Source organism: Pteropus vampyrus, unplaced genomic scaffold (genome assembly GCF_000151845.1).
Source record: "Pteropus vampyrus isolate Shadow unplaced genomic scaffold, Pvam_2.0 Scaffold463, whole genome shotgun sequence".
Taxonomy (NCBI): domain Eukaryota; kingdom Metazoa; phylum Chordata; class Mammalia; order Chiroptera; family Pteropodidae; genus Pteropus; species Pteropus vampyrus.
In genome coordinates, this window is record NW_011889244.1 from 826,096 (window position 1) to 837,376 (window position 11,281).

The 11,281-nt window shown below is 36.1% G+C and overlaps 1 protein-coding gene across 1 annotated transcript in view; it reads left to right on the top strand.

The window, feature by feature from the left end:
- LOC105306888 (cytidine monophosphate-N-acetylneuraminic acid hydroxylase) overlaps positions 1-11,281 on the top strand; it is a 45,750-nt gene that overhangs the window by 15,533 nt on the left and 18,936 nt on the right. The window contains exon 10 of the mRNA XM_011382164.2: positions 3,145-3,285. Coding sequence (XP_011380466.1) covers positions 3,145-3,285 — 141 coding nt within the window. The remainder of the gene's footprint in view (positions 1-3,144; positions 3,286-11,281) is intronic.

Below are 11,281 nucleotides of genomic sequence, written 5' to 3' on the forward strand. Positions count from 1 at the left end.
CACAGCTCTTTTCTCTACACCACACTGCACTTAAGAGTAGAGAATTGTATCATTATCAAATTCAAGTTGTTCTCTCATTTGGGGGTATCTAAAATGATTTCTCTTGCAGCAATATAACTTCTAGGTCTTGTTTCTCAAGTGTATTTTTGGAGGTCCATTAATTTTCTTTGACAATGTTATATTAATGTTTTTGTTTTAATGGTCAAATGAATGAACTCTCCAAAATCAATGTACGGAAACAAAGAACTCAGTAATAAGTGGACAAAACATTTGAACAGATACTTCAGCAAAGAAGATATATTGATGCAAATAAACATTAAGAAATGACTTGCCCATATTGGCCATTGTGTAGCGTAGATTAAAACTACAATGAAACCACAATCGAGTTGTAACACAAATATACATACACATTTTATAGAATTCACAACCCTTAAAAAATAATATATACAATTTATTTATTTTGTAATATTGGAAGCATAGTTTTATTATTTCAAATGTTAAGATCTTGTAGCTGTTTTAATTTTTCTTTGATAAGATTCAGTTGATTGTATGTAGACTATATTTGATCCTTAGTACGTGCAGTGACTCAGCCTCTAATTATAATATTGTTTTTATGAGCAAGTACAATTACCATCTGTTTTATTGAAGATCCACTTTATGACCAATACTAGGAACATTTTGTGAACAAAAGGCAGAAACTGCCTACGTGCAGACAGTAAATGCATGTGTCATTCTACTCTGAGAGTACACTTATCTATAAAACCAATCTTTGAGATAAATTTTCATGACACTATCCAATCCTATAAGGACTGGCCAGGATTTTTCATCCACTAGAGGCAGCACAGTACAGTAGGAGAAATAGTGCACATGGAATTTAGGTTCTGCTCCTACCAACGAATTGACTTCTCTGGGATCCATTTGCCTCATCATTAAAACATGACTGTTTTCACTCTGATGTTCTTTTATGTTCACTGATGACATAGCTACATGTGTCTAATCACTTAATATTTTCTATTGCTGATGTGTTTCCTTTTTAACCTTGTTGACATTATTCAGCTGTCTCATATCTTCCAATTTTTTTCCAGAAAGATTGGCTTAAAGTTAAAAAATGATTTCTTTTGATCAATGCTGTTCATTATTTATTCATTCATTTATCATCTATTGAGCAGTACTGTGCTAGGTGCTGGAGAACTAGAGATGAAATGATCGTCTTCAGAGTTATGGTCTATTGGAAGAGAAAAATAATTATAATATAGAATGATATTTTGATACATGTATGCTCTGGAGGCAGTTGGATGCAGATGTCAGAAAATGACAACTAGATGCAACTATGAAGCTAAGTTTTGAAGTATAAGCAGACACTGACCAGCAAAGATAAAAAGATGCCGAGATGAGAGTATAGGTGACTGAGGAGGGTGTATGAGGAGTGCAGGGGAATGTATGAAAGGCATTGGCCATACAGTGAACAGCATGCTGTGCCAAACCATATAGCTTGGATTTTATCCTGCAGGGAAGAGTCTAATGAGGAACGGGGTCATGATCAGACATGCACTAGGGAGCTAATGTCGAATGTCTGTGTGGTAAGAACGCAAAGAGGAATGTAGTAGTTGGCAAATGTTGTTTTCAGCACCCACAGTAACCCTTAGTGGGCAGCATCTAGGTGTTGGTTTTATTACTATTTTAGAGAGGGAGGCAAAGAAACATTAAGAAATTACAGAATTTTGTGAATATGATGCATTCTGTTTTAGGAAGAGTAATCTGATAGTATCATGGTTTGAAGATGAAGAGATTGAAGGCAGGGAAACCAGCTAGTGAACCATTTTGAGACTAGATGCAGTAAGAAATATGAGACAAAGTGGTGGCACTGCTTCCAGTTGAGGACTACGGCAGTGGGAAGACGCTAACACATGTAGGAAGGGAAATGCTACTGGATGTCTTGGAGTGACATCTTTATTCATGTCTGCAAAATTGATTCCAGGGTCATAAGTAATGTAACTCACCATGATGCTATAGAAATACAAATGCTTACAGTTGTTTTGTGTTCATCTATCTGACTGAAAATATCTGTCCAGTCTAGGTAACCAAGTTGTAGCTCAAGAAAGTGAAATTTCCTTTAACAGAAATGTCCATCTACCTAACCCATGTCAGATAAAACAATGCCAAATCTTTTTTCTCTGGATCTCCCTTCTTCTACTCCAACACTACCACAATTACTTTCCCATATCACATTGAAATTGGCGATTTACAGCTTTTCCAGAAAACTGTGGCTTGGAATTCGACTTTGGAGATACCGAGTTCTGATCAATAGCACAATTAGAAACTAGGTCTCAGGATGGCAACTGAGGATGTGTGTACTCTTTTGTAATAGATGTATTCCGAATGCTTTTGAGTGGAAAGACTGGGAGGAGTGGTGCTTCTAAACAACAGAAATTTATCTCACAGTTCTGGAGACTGGAAAGTGTAAGATCAAAGTGCTGGCAGAGTCTTTGTCTTGTGAGGGCCTGCTTCCTAGTTCATAGATGGTAGACTTTTTCATGTAACCTCACATGGTGGAGAGGGAGGAAAGACTTTTCAGACTCTACTCCCAAAGTTGGGGAGGGGCTGCTCCTGCGGCCTCCTGGGAAGGCTGGGGTAGCTTTGGCTGTGTGGTGGAAATCCGGGGGTCATGCTGTGTGGTGTGACCTGGGACAAGTCACCTGGCTGTCTAAGCCTGTTCCCTTCTCTATAAAAGGAGAGTAATAATGGAAGCTAGCTCATTAGAGTGTTGTGAAGACAGAATCAATTAGTTCCTGTGAAGCACTTGGTATAATTCCTGCCAAATAATATTTAATCAATCTTATTAAATACAAGAGTGTGCTATTTCCACCTATTTGTAATATTTAGTCTTGTTACATCTAACTTCTTTTCAATATAGATAGTGTATTAAATATTGATTCAATATTTAATATAATACCATCTGGTTATACCTAAAAACAAGGTATACATACAATCTTCCTTGATAACAATTCTTCTAGTCTTTAATTTTCTGGGATAAGTGGATTGGGAAGTGGGAATACAGAGAAAAGAAAAAAAATCTGTCATTGTTGTAATCAGACTGTACATCTGAGAGTAAACTTCTTACTTGAGAATGTTCTTATTTCTCAGGTATATTAAGGAAACAAACATCAAAAATGACCCAAATGAACTCAACAATCTTATTCGGAAAAATTCTGATGTGGTAACATGGACCCCGCAACCCGGAGCCACTCTTGACCTGGGTAGGATGCTCAAAGATCCAACAGACAGGTTCGGCTTAAATATTTATAGAGAATAAAAATGATTTATGAATTTTCTCAATTGAATGAGAAAATGAGGGACACAACTGTGACCTCTTGACAGGTCTCTATTTTGTTGACTAGCATACTGATCTTGGTATGCAGTAAGAGTCACATATCACTTCTTCAAATGGAAGTCTTTCTATTTAAATAAAATAAACTATTAAATAGGTATCTTTCAAATCTAGGAGAAAAAAAACTGAGTTCCCCCCTAAGTTTCTAATTCTATGTAATAATTACTCATGAAAAAGTTTGATATAGCTCAGAAATAATTTTCATATTTAAGTAAAAAGCCATAAGCATGAGAGTTAGTTTTCATATCAGTATAAACATCACCCAACTCTCTATTCCACAGACAGTACATTTGAACAAGTAATGACATACTGGAGGGCAACCAAAGAAAAGTTAACATTGATGTCACAGACCTACATTTTATATATATATATATTATCTTTACATTTTATTTTATTTTATTTTTTTTATTATGGTGAAATAGGTTAATGAAATCCAATACGTTTCAGGTGTACAATTTACATAAGATTATATATATATATATATAGCACTGTTCACCACCCATAGTTAGATTTCTTTCTGTCTTCATATATTTGACTCCTTTTACCCCATCTACCTCCCCCACCTCCCCCCATCCGACCTTTGGTAACCACTGGTCTATTGTCCATATCCATGAGTCTCTGTTTGTTTATCCTGTTTATTTGTTGCTTTTAGGTTTATATCCCACACATAAGTGATATCATGTGATTTTCAACTTTTTCTGTTTGGCTTATTTCACTTAGCACGATTATCTCAAGGTCTGTCCATGTTGTGGCACCTGGCAGTATTTCATCTCTTCTTATGGCTGAGTAATATCCCATCGTATATATGTACCACAGCTTCTTTAGCTAATCATCTATCATAGGACACTTTGGTTGCTTCCATGTCCTGGCCACCATGAATAATGCTGCTATGAACATCAGTGTGCAAATATCTTTTTGGATATGAGTTTTCAAGTCTTTGGGGTAAATACCCAGTAGAAGGATTGCTAGATCATTTGGTAGATCAATTCTTAGTTTTTTGAGGAACCTCCATACTGTTTTCTATAGTGGCTGTACCAATTTACAATCCCACCAGCAGTGTTTGAGGGTTCTTTTTTCTCCCCACCCTCTCCAACACTTGTTATTACCTGTCCTGTTGATAACAGCTATTCTAACAGGTGTGAGATGGCATATCATTGTGTTTTTGATTTGCATTTCCCTAATAACTAGGGACGATGAGCATCCTTTCATATGTTTGTTGGCCATATTTAAATCATCTTGGGAAAAGTGTCTCCTCAGGTCCTCTGCTCATTTTTAATTAGATTGTTTGCTTTTTTGTTGTTATTGAGTTGTATGAGTTCTTTGTATATTTTGGATATCAGGCCCTTACCAGAGGCATTGCTTGCAAATATATTTTCCTATTTGGATGGTTGTCTTTTCGCTTTGTTGATGGTTTTTTTTACTATGCAGAAGCTTTTTAGTTTAATGTACTCCAATTAATTTATTTTTGCTTTTACTTCTCTTGTCTTTGAGGTCAAATTCATAAAATCCTCCTTAAGTCCAAGGTCCATGAGTTTAGTTCCTATGTTTTCTTTATGCAATTTATTGTTTCGGGTCTTATATTCACGTCCTTAATCCATTTTGAGTTAATTTTGGTGCGCAGTGATAGACAACAGTCTAGTTTCATTCTTTTGCAGGTAGCTTTCCAGTTTCCCAGCACCATTTATTAAAGAGACTTTCCTTTCTCCGCTGTATATTTTTGGCTCTTTTGTCAAAAATTATTTGTCCATATAAACATGGGTTTACTTCTGGACTCTCAATTTTGTTCCACTGGTCTGTGTGTCTGGTTTTCTATCAATACCATGACGTTTTGATTACTGTCGCTTTGGAGTATTAATTTGAAGTCGGTCAGAGTGATGCCTCTAGCCTTGTTCTTTTATCTCGGGATGGCTTTGGTGATTCGGGGTCTTTTGTGCTTCCATACAAATCTGATAACTTTTTGTTATATTTCTTTAAAAAAAGCCAATGGGATTTTGATGGGGATTGCATTAAATTTGTACACTGCTTTAGGTAATATGATCATTTTAACTATGTTGATTCTTCCAATCCAAGAACATGGAATATCTTTCCATTTCTTTGTATCTTCTACGATTTCTTTTAATAGAGTCTTATATTTTTCATTATATAGGTTTCACATATTTCGTTAGATTTATTCCTAGGTATTTTATTCTTTTCGTTGCAATTGCGAAAGGAATTATTTTTTCTACTTATTTTTCTGACACTTCATTATTAGCATATAGAAACGCTATGGATTTTTGAACATTGATTTTATATCCAGAAACTTTACTGTATTTGCTTATTGTTTCTAGTAGCGTTCTTGGGGAGTCTTTAGGGTTTTTTATATAGAGAATCATGTCATCCACAAATTGTGACAGTTTGTCTTCTTCGTTTCCTATCTGGATGGCTTTTATATTTTCCTCTTGTTTGATTGCACTCTCTAGGACTTCCAATGTTATATTGAATAACAGTGGTGATAGAGACCAGCCTTGCCTTGTTCCTGATCTTGGAAGGTTTTTAGTTTTTCACCATTAAGTATAATGTTGGCTGAAGGTTTGTCATAGATGACCTTTATTATGTTAAGGTACTTTCCCTCTATATCGATTTTGTTAAGTGTTTTGATCTTAAATGGTTGCTGTATCTTGTCAAAGGCTCTTTCTGCATCTATTATATGATCATGTGATTCTTATTTTTTAATTTGTTTATGTGGTGTATCACATTAATCGATTTGCGCATGTTGAACCATCCCTGTGCCCCTGGGATGAAGCCTACCTGATCATGGTGTATAATCTTTTTAATATGTTGCTGTATTCGGTTCACTAGTATCTTATTTAGAATTTTTGCATCTGTGTTCATGAGAGATATTGGTCTGTAGTTTTCTTTTTGTTTGTTATCTTTACCAGGTTTTGGTATCAGGATAATACTGGCCTCATAAAATGAGTTGAGAAGTATTGCCTCCTCTTCAATTTTTTGGAAGAGTTCGAGGAGAATAGGTATTAAATTTTCTTTGACTGTTTGGTAGAATTCACTGGTGAAGCCATCTGGTCCTGGACTTTTACTTTTTGCTAGGTTTTTAATGATTGTTTCAATTTGCATACTGCCGATCAGTCTATTTAAATTTTCCAGTTCTTCTTGATTCAGTCTAAGAAGGTTGTATTTTTCAAAGCACTTGTCCATTTCTTCTAGGTTATGAAATTTGGTGTTATGTACGTTTTCATAGTATTCTTGTATGACTCTGTATTTCTGCAGCATCTGTCATAACTTCTCTTTCATCATTGATTTTATTTGTGTCTTTCCTCTTTTTTCTTTAGTGAGTCTAGCCAGAGGTTTGTCAATTTTATTAACCTTCTCAAAGTACCAGCTCTTCGTTGCATTTACTTTTTCTATAGTTTTTTTGTTCTAAATTTCATTTAATTCTGTTCTAATTTTGATTATTTCTTTCCTTCTGCTGACTTTAGGCCTCATTTGTTCTTTCTTTTCCAGTTTTTTAAGATGAAGCATTAGGTTGTTTATTTGGGCTCATTCTTGTTTTTTGAGATAAGCCCGTAATGATATAAACTTTCTTCTTATGACCACTTTGCCATGTCCCAAAAGTTTCGATATGTTGTACTATCATTATCATTCATTTCTATGTATCTCTTGATCTCTCTTTTTATTTCTTCTGTGACCCAGTCATTCTTCAATATCATGTTGTTTAATCTCCATGTATTTGTTTTCCCTCTTTCTTTTAACAGTTGCTTTCCAGCTTTAAGGCATTATGATCAGAGAATATGGTTGGTATGATTTCAACCCTCTTATGTTTGCTGAGGCTATCTCTGTGTCCCAGTACGTGGTGGATTCTTGAGAATGTTCCATGTGTGCTAGAGAAGAATGTATAAGCAGCTATTTGGAGATAGAAGGATCAGGAGATGTCAGTTATGTCCGGTTGGTCTAATGTGTCATTTAAGGATGTTATTTCCTTATTGATTTTTCTGTTTGGATGATCTGTCCATATCCAACAATGGGGTATTTAGGTTCCCTACTACGATAGTATTTGGTCTGTTTCTCTCTTTAGTTCTGTTAGTAATTGCTTTACATATGTTAGGGCTGCCTAATGGGGAGATTAGATATTAAGAGTTATGTCTTCTTGATGCATGATTCCCTTTATCGTTATGAAGTGAACCTCATTATCTTTCTTAACTGTTTTTGTTTTGAAGTCCTTTTCACCCGATATTAGTACTACTACTTCTGCTTTTCTCTGAATGCCATTTGCTTGAAATATAATTTTCCACCCTTTCTCTTTGAGTCTATCTTTGTCTTTGGAAATGAGATGTGTCTCCTGGAGGCAGTATATGATTGGGTTTTGTTTTTTGATCTAATCTGCAATTCTGTGCCTTTTTATTGGTGAATTCAGTCCATTTATATTTAGGGCAATTATTGAAGTACGAGGTCTTTTTATAGCCATTTTTTGTTTTGCTTTCTGGTAGCTCGGTGTTTCCATTGCTTCTTTGTCCTTATGTGTCTGTTTTTGTTTATTTTGGTTGGGTTTCAATGGTTTTCCATCTGGTCCTTCTTGTTCTATGTTATGTACTTTAGTTCTGAAGTATCTTTAGCATGTGGTTATCATTATGGATATGTAAAGGAGATAAACACACACACACATACATATATATGTACATATATATATACATGTATGTATATATACATGTGTATATATATATATATATATATATATATATATATATAGTCATCCATTTTCTTCTGCACATGCCTTATCTCCATTCCCTTTTGCAAATTTGGATTTTTTTAAAGTTTATTGGGGTAACATTGGTTAATACAATTATATAATTTTTAGGTGTACATTATAATTTGACATCTATATATTCTATTGTGTGATTACCACCCAAAGTCCAGTTTCCTTCATCTTCCATATCAAATATGGATTTTTGAATCCTCCCTTTTTCAGTCATTGTTATCTCAATTTGTCCCTATGTATGCTGAACAGTCATTACTATCTTGCTATAGCAATTCTCTTATTGTTTAAGCTTATAATGCTCTGTTCTTAGTATGGATTGCACTCCTCTGCTTCTATCTGCCTGCTAGTTGACTTACTCCTAATTATGTTTGTTTTTTGTTTTGTCATTTTGTTTTAGGTGAGCTGACTCCTTTCAGTATTTCCTGTAATGCGAGCCTCATAGTGGAAAATTCTCTCAATTTGTGTATGTCTGGAAAGGTGTTTATTTCTCCTTCATATCTAAAGGAGAGCTTTGCTGGGTACATTATTCTTGGCTGGTAGTTCCTTTCATTTAATAGTTTGAATATTTGATTTCATTCCTTTCTGGTTTGTAAGGTTTGTGCTGAGAAGTCTGACTATAACCTAATTGGTTTCGGTTTATAGGTTACCATGTTCTTTTCCCTGGATGCCCTGAGAATTCTTTCTTTGTCATTGATTTTTGATAATTTTAATACAATGTGTCTTGATGAAAGCCTTTTTGGGTTGAGATCATTGGGTGTTCTGTTGACTTCTTGAATTCCAAGCTCCAGCTCATTCCTTAGATTTGGGAAATTCTTATCAACTATTTGTCTGAAAATGCTTTCTAGTCCCTGCTCCTTTTCTTCCTTGTTCAAGAATGTCCATTATTCTTGTTTCCTCTTCTGATGGTATCAGCTAGTTCTTGTATTTTTCTTTCATTCTTTTTCATTCTTTGGTTTCTCTCTTCTTCCTTCTGATTTATTTGTATATTTCTGTCTTTGATATCACTGATCCTTTCCTCCATTTAGTCGACTCTATTTCCCTAGCTTACTATTTTATTCCTCATCTCTTGTAGTGTGTTCTTCATCTCCTGAAGTTTTATTTGGTTCTTTTTAAGGGTTTCAATGTCCTTGCTAAAAAACTTATTCTGCTGATCTAATTGTCTTCTCAATTTTTAGAATTGTTGATATGAATTGTTTTGGATCTTACTGAGTTTTTTCTGAGGTACTATCCCGAATTCTCTGTCATTTAAATTGCCCATTTCTATGTCTATAAGCTTATTTTCTGAAGATTTTTCTCTTTCTTTCTGAGCTGCTTTGTCACCTTGGTTGTTCATGGTGTTTAATTGACTATTTCTCCATCTGGGCATTAATGGAAGTGTATTCTGCTTTTTTTCCAGAAAAGAGATTTATTATATAAAGGTCCCTCTTTAGCCTGCTGCTAAGAAGCCAACTATCTTTTGGTTTCCAGTAGGTGGCGTCTAAGCCTCTTGGATCCCTGCTTTATATAAAGTCTTAATAATGCCTTTCGTTTTTCTTATAAATATTCAATCACAATCGCTACCTTCAGTCTCAGTTAATGTCAGCATTAGCGACAATTTTGGTAGCATTTGCTCAGATTCCCCTGGGGCTCTGAGGTGTTTGGTGTGGGAGGATGTGGGGGGAGGGACCCTTTGGGTTGGGGGATGGGGACTGCAGCTCAGCCTCACATTTTGCAACTGTGGCTGGTAATAATCAGCTGTTGTTTCTCTGCCTTCCTCACTTCTCTGCTTTCTGCCCTGATCCCTGGGCACTGCTGCTGCGTGGAGGTCACAGCTCTCTCAGTCACTGCTGTTCAGGAAATCTGCTGCACCTTCTACCCTCACCCTCTTCCTTCATGATGCTTGGGCTATGAGAAGCAGCTTCTTTGTTTCTCCCAGTCTACTGACCAACTCCCATGGTTCTGTCCTGTGGTAGCTCTTATTTGCAGATCCCTCACTCAGACATGCTTGTGCACAGATTGGGTGTTTTTTGTTGAATTTTAGATGTTACACTTATTGTTGTTTCAATGGGGGAGATCTGGGGATATCTCTAACTCTGCCACGCTTCTGACATCACTCTCGTAGATTTTTGTAAATACTTGTCTTGAACCAAATGGAACCCTTATTTAGAAATAGACTAACCATGTTGGAGAACAGAGCACACGATCTTGGCCTCACCTCTACAGGATTAGTCTGAGTTGTTTGGGCAGCCAATTCAGTCCTTTTGGTAATATTCCATGTCAAGTTAGCTATCAAATCTAGTGAGTTCCTCTTCATAAATCTCTCACAAATCTATCATTCATCATCAGCCCCTTCTGCCATGGCCTGAGTCTGGCTTCTCACAATTTTTACCAAGTTTCCTGCAGCAGCCCCTGCCTTATTGCTGTGCCTTCACCCCAAACCTGCTTTTGTCCTTCCCCCATGCCCACCTTCTTCAATCTGCTAGTCTCTGCTAGTTGCAGTCCATTGGTGGGTCATAAAATCAATGGCATCAATCACAATAAGCACTTTTTATAAACAAAATAGAACAGAACAGAATAGAAAAGACCTGAGTACATTGCATTTAACAAAGATAACTATTATTTCAGGAAGCTTTTGTTTCACAAGTACCCTTGGTATGTGGACCCCCGGGGTCCTGATACAGTTCTTACTGGGATCTTAGGCAAGAAGTTTAAAAGCCTCCCTCTTCTTCATTGCTGCCAAAGTTACCTTTTTAAAATGCAAAACTGTTCCTGTTCCTTCCCTACTTAAAATTCCTTAAGGTCACCCCCGTGCCTCTAGGATAAAAGTGGTTTTTATTCCCCAGTTCAAGGGCAACAGAGATTTTCAGTTCTTTCAAGTATTAGTGGGGCATTCAAGAGCCTTTGTCACTGTCATTTGCTGGACTCTCCATTGTTTCTCTACAGTTCTCCAGAGGCATCATATAGCAGTAACTCTCAAACATTAATGAAGATCAGAATAACCTGAGGAACTTGTATAAATGCAGATTCTTAGGCTCCACCCCCAGAGGTTCTGACTCATTAGATCTGAGGGTGAGCCCAAGAATCTGCATTTGTATCATGGTGTACCACCAAAGCATTTTGGGTAACAAGACAGTCAGTATTGTAGGATTTTCAGGAGTAAAACA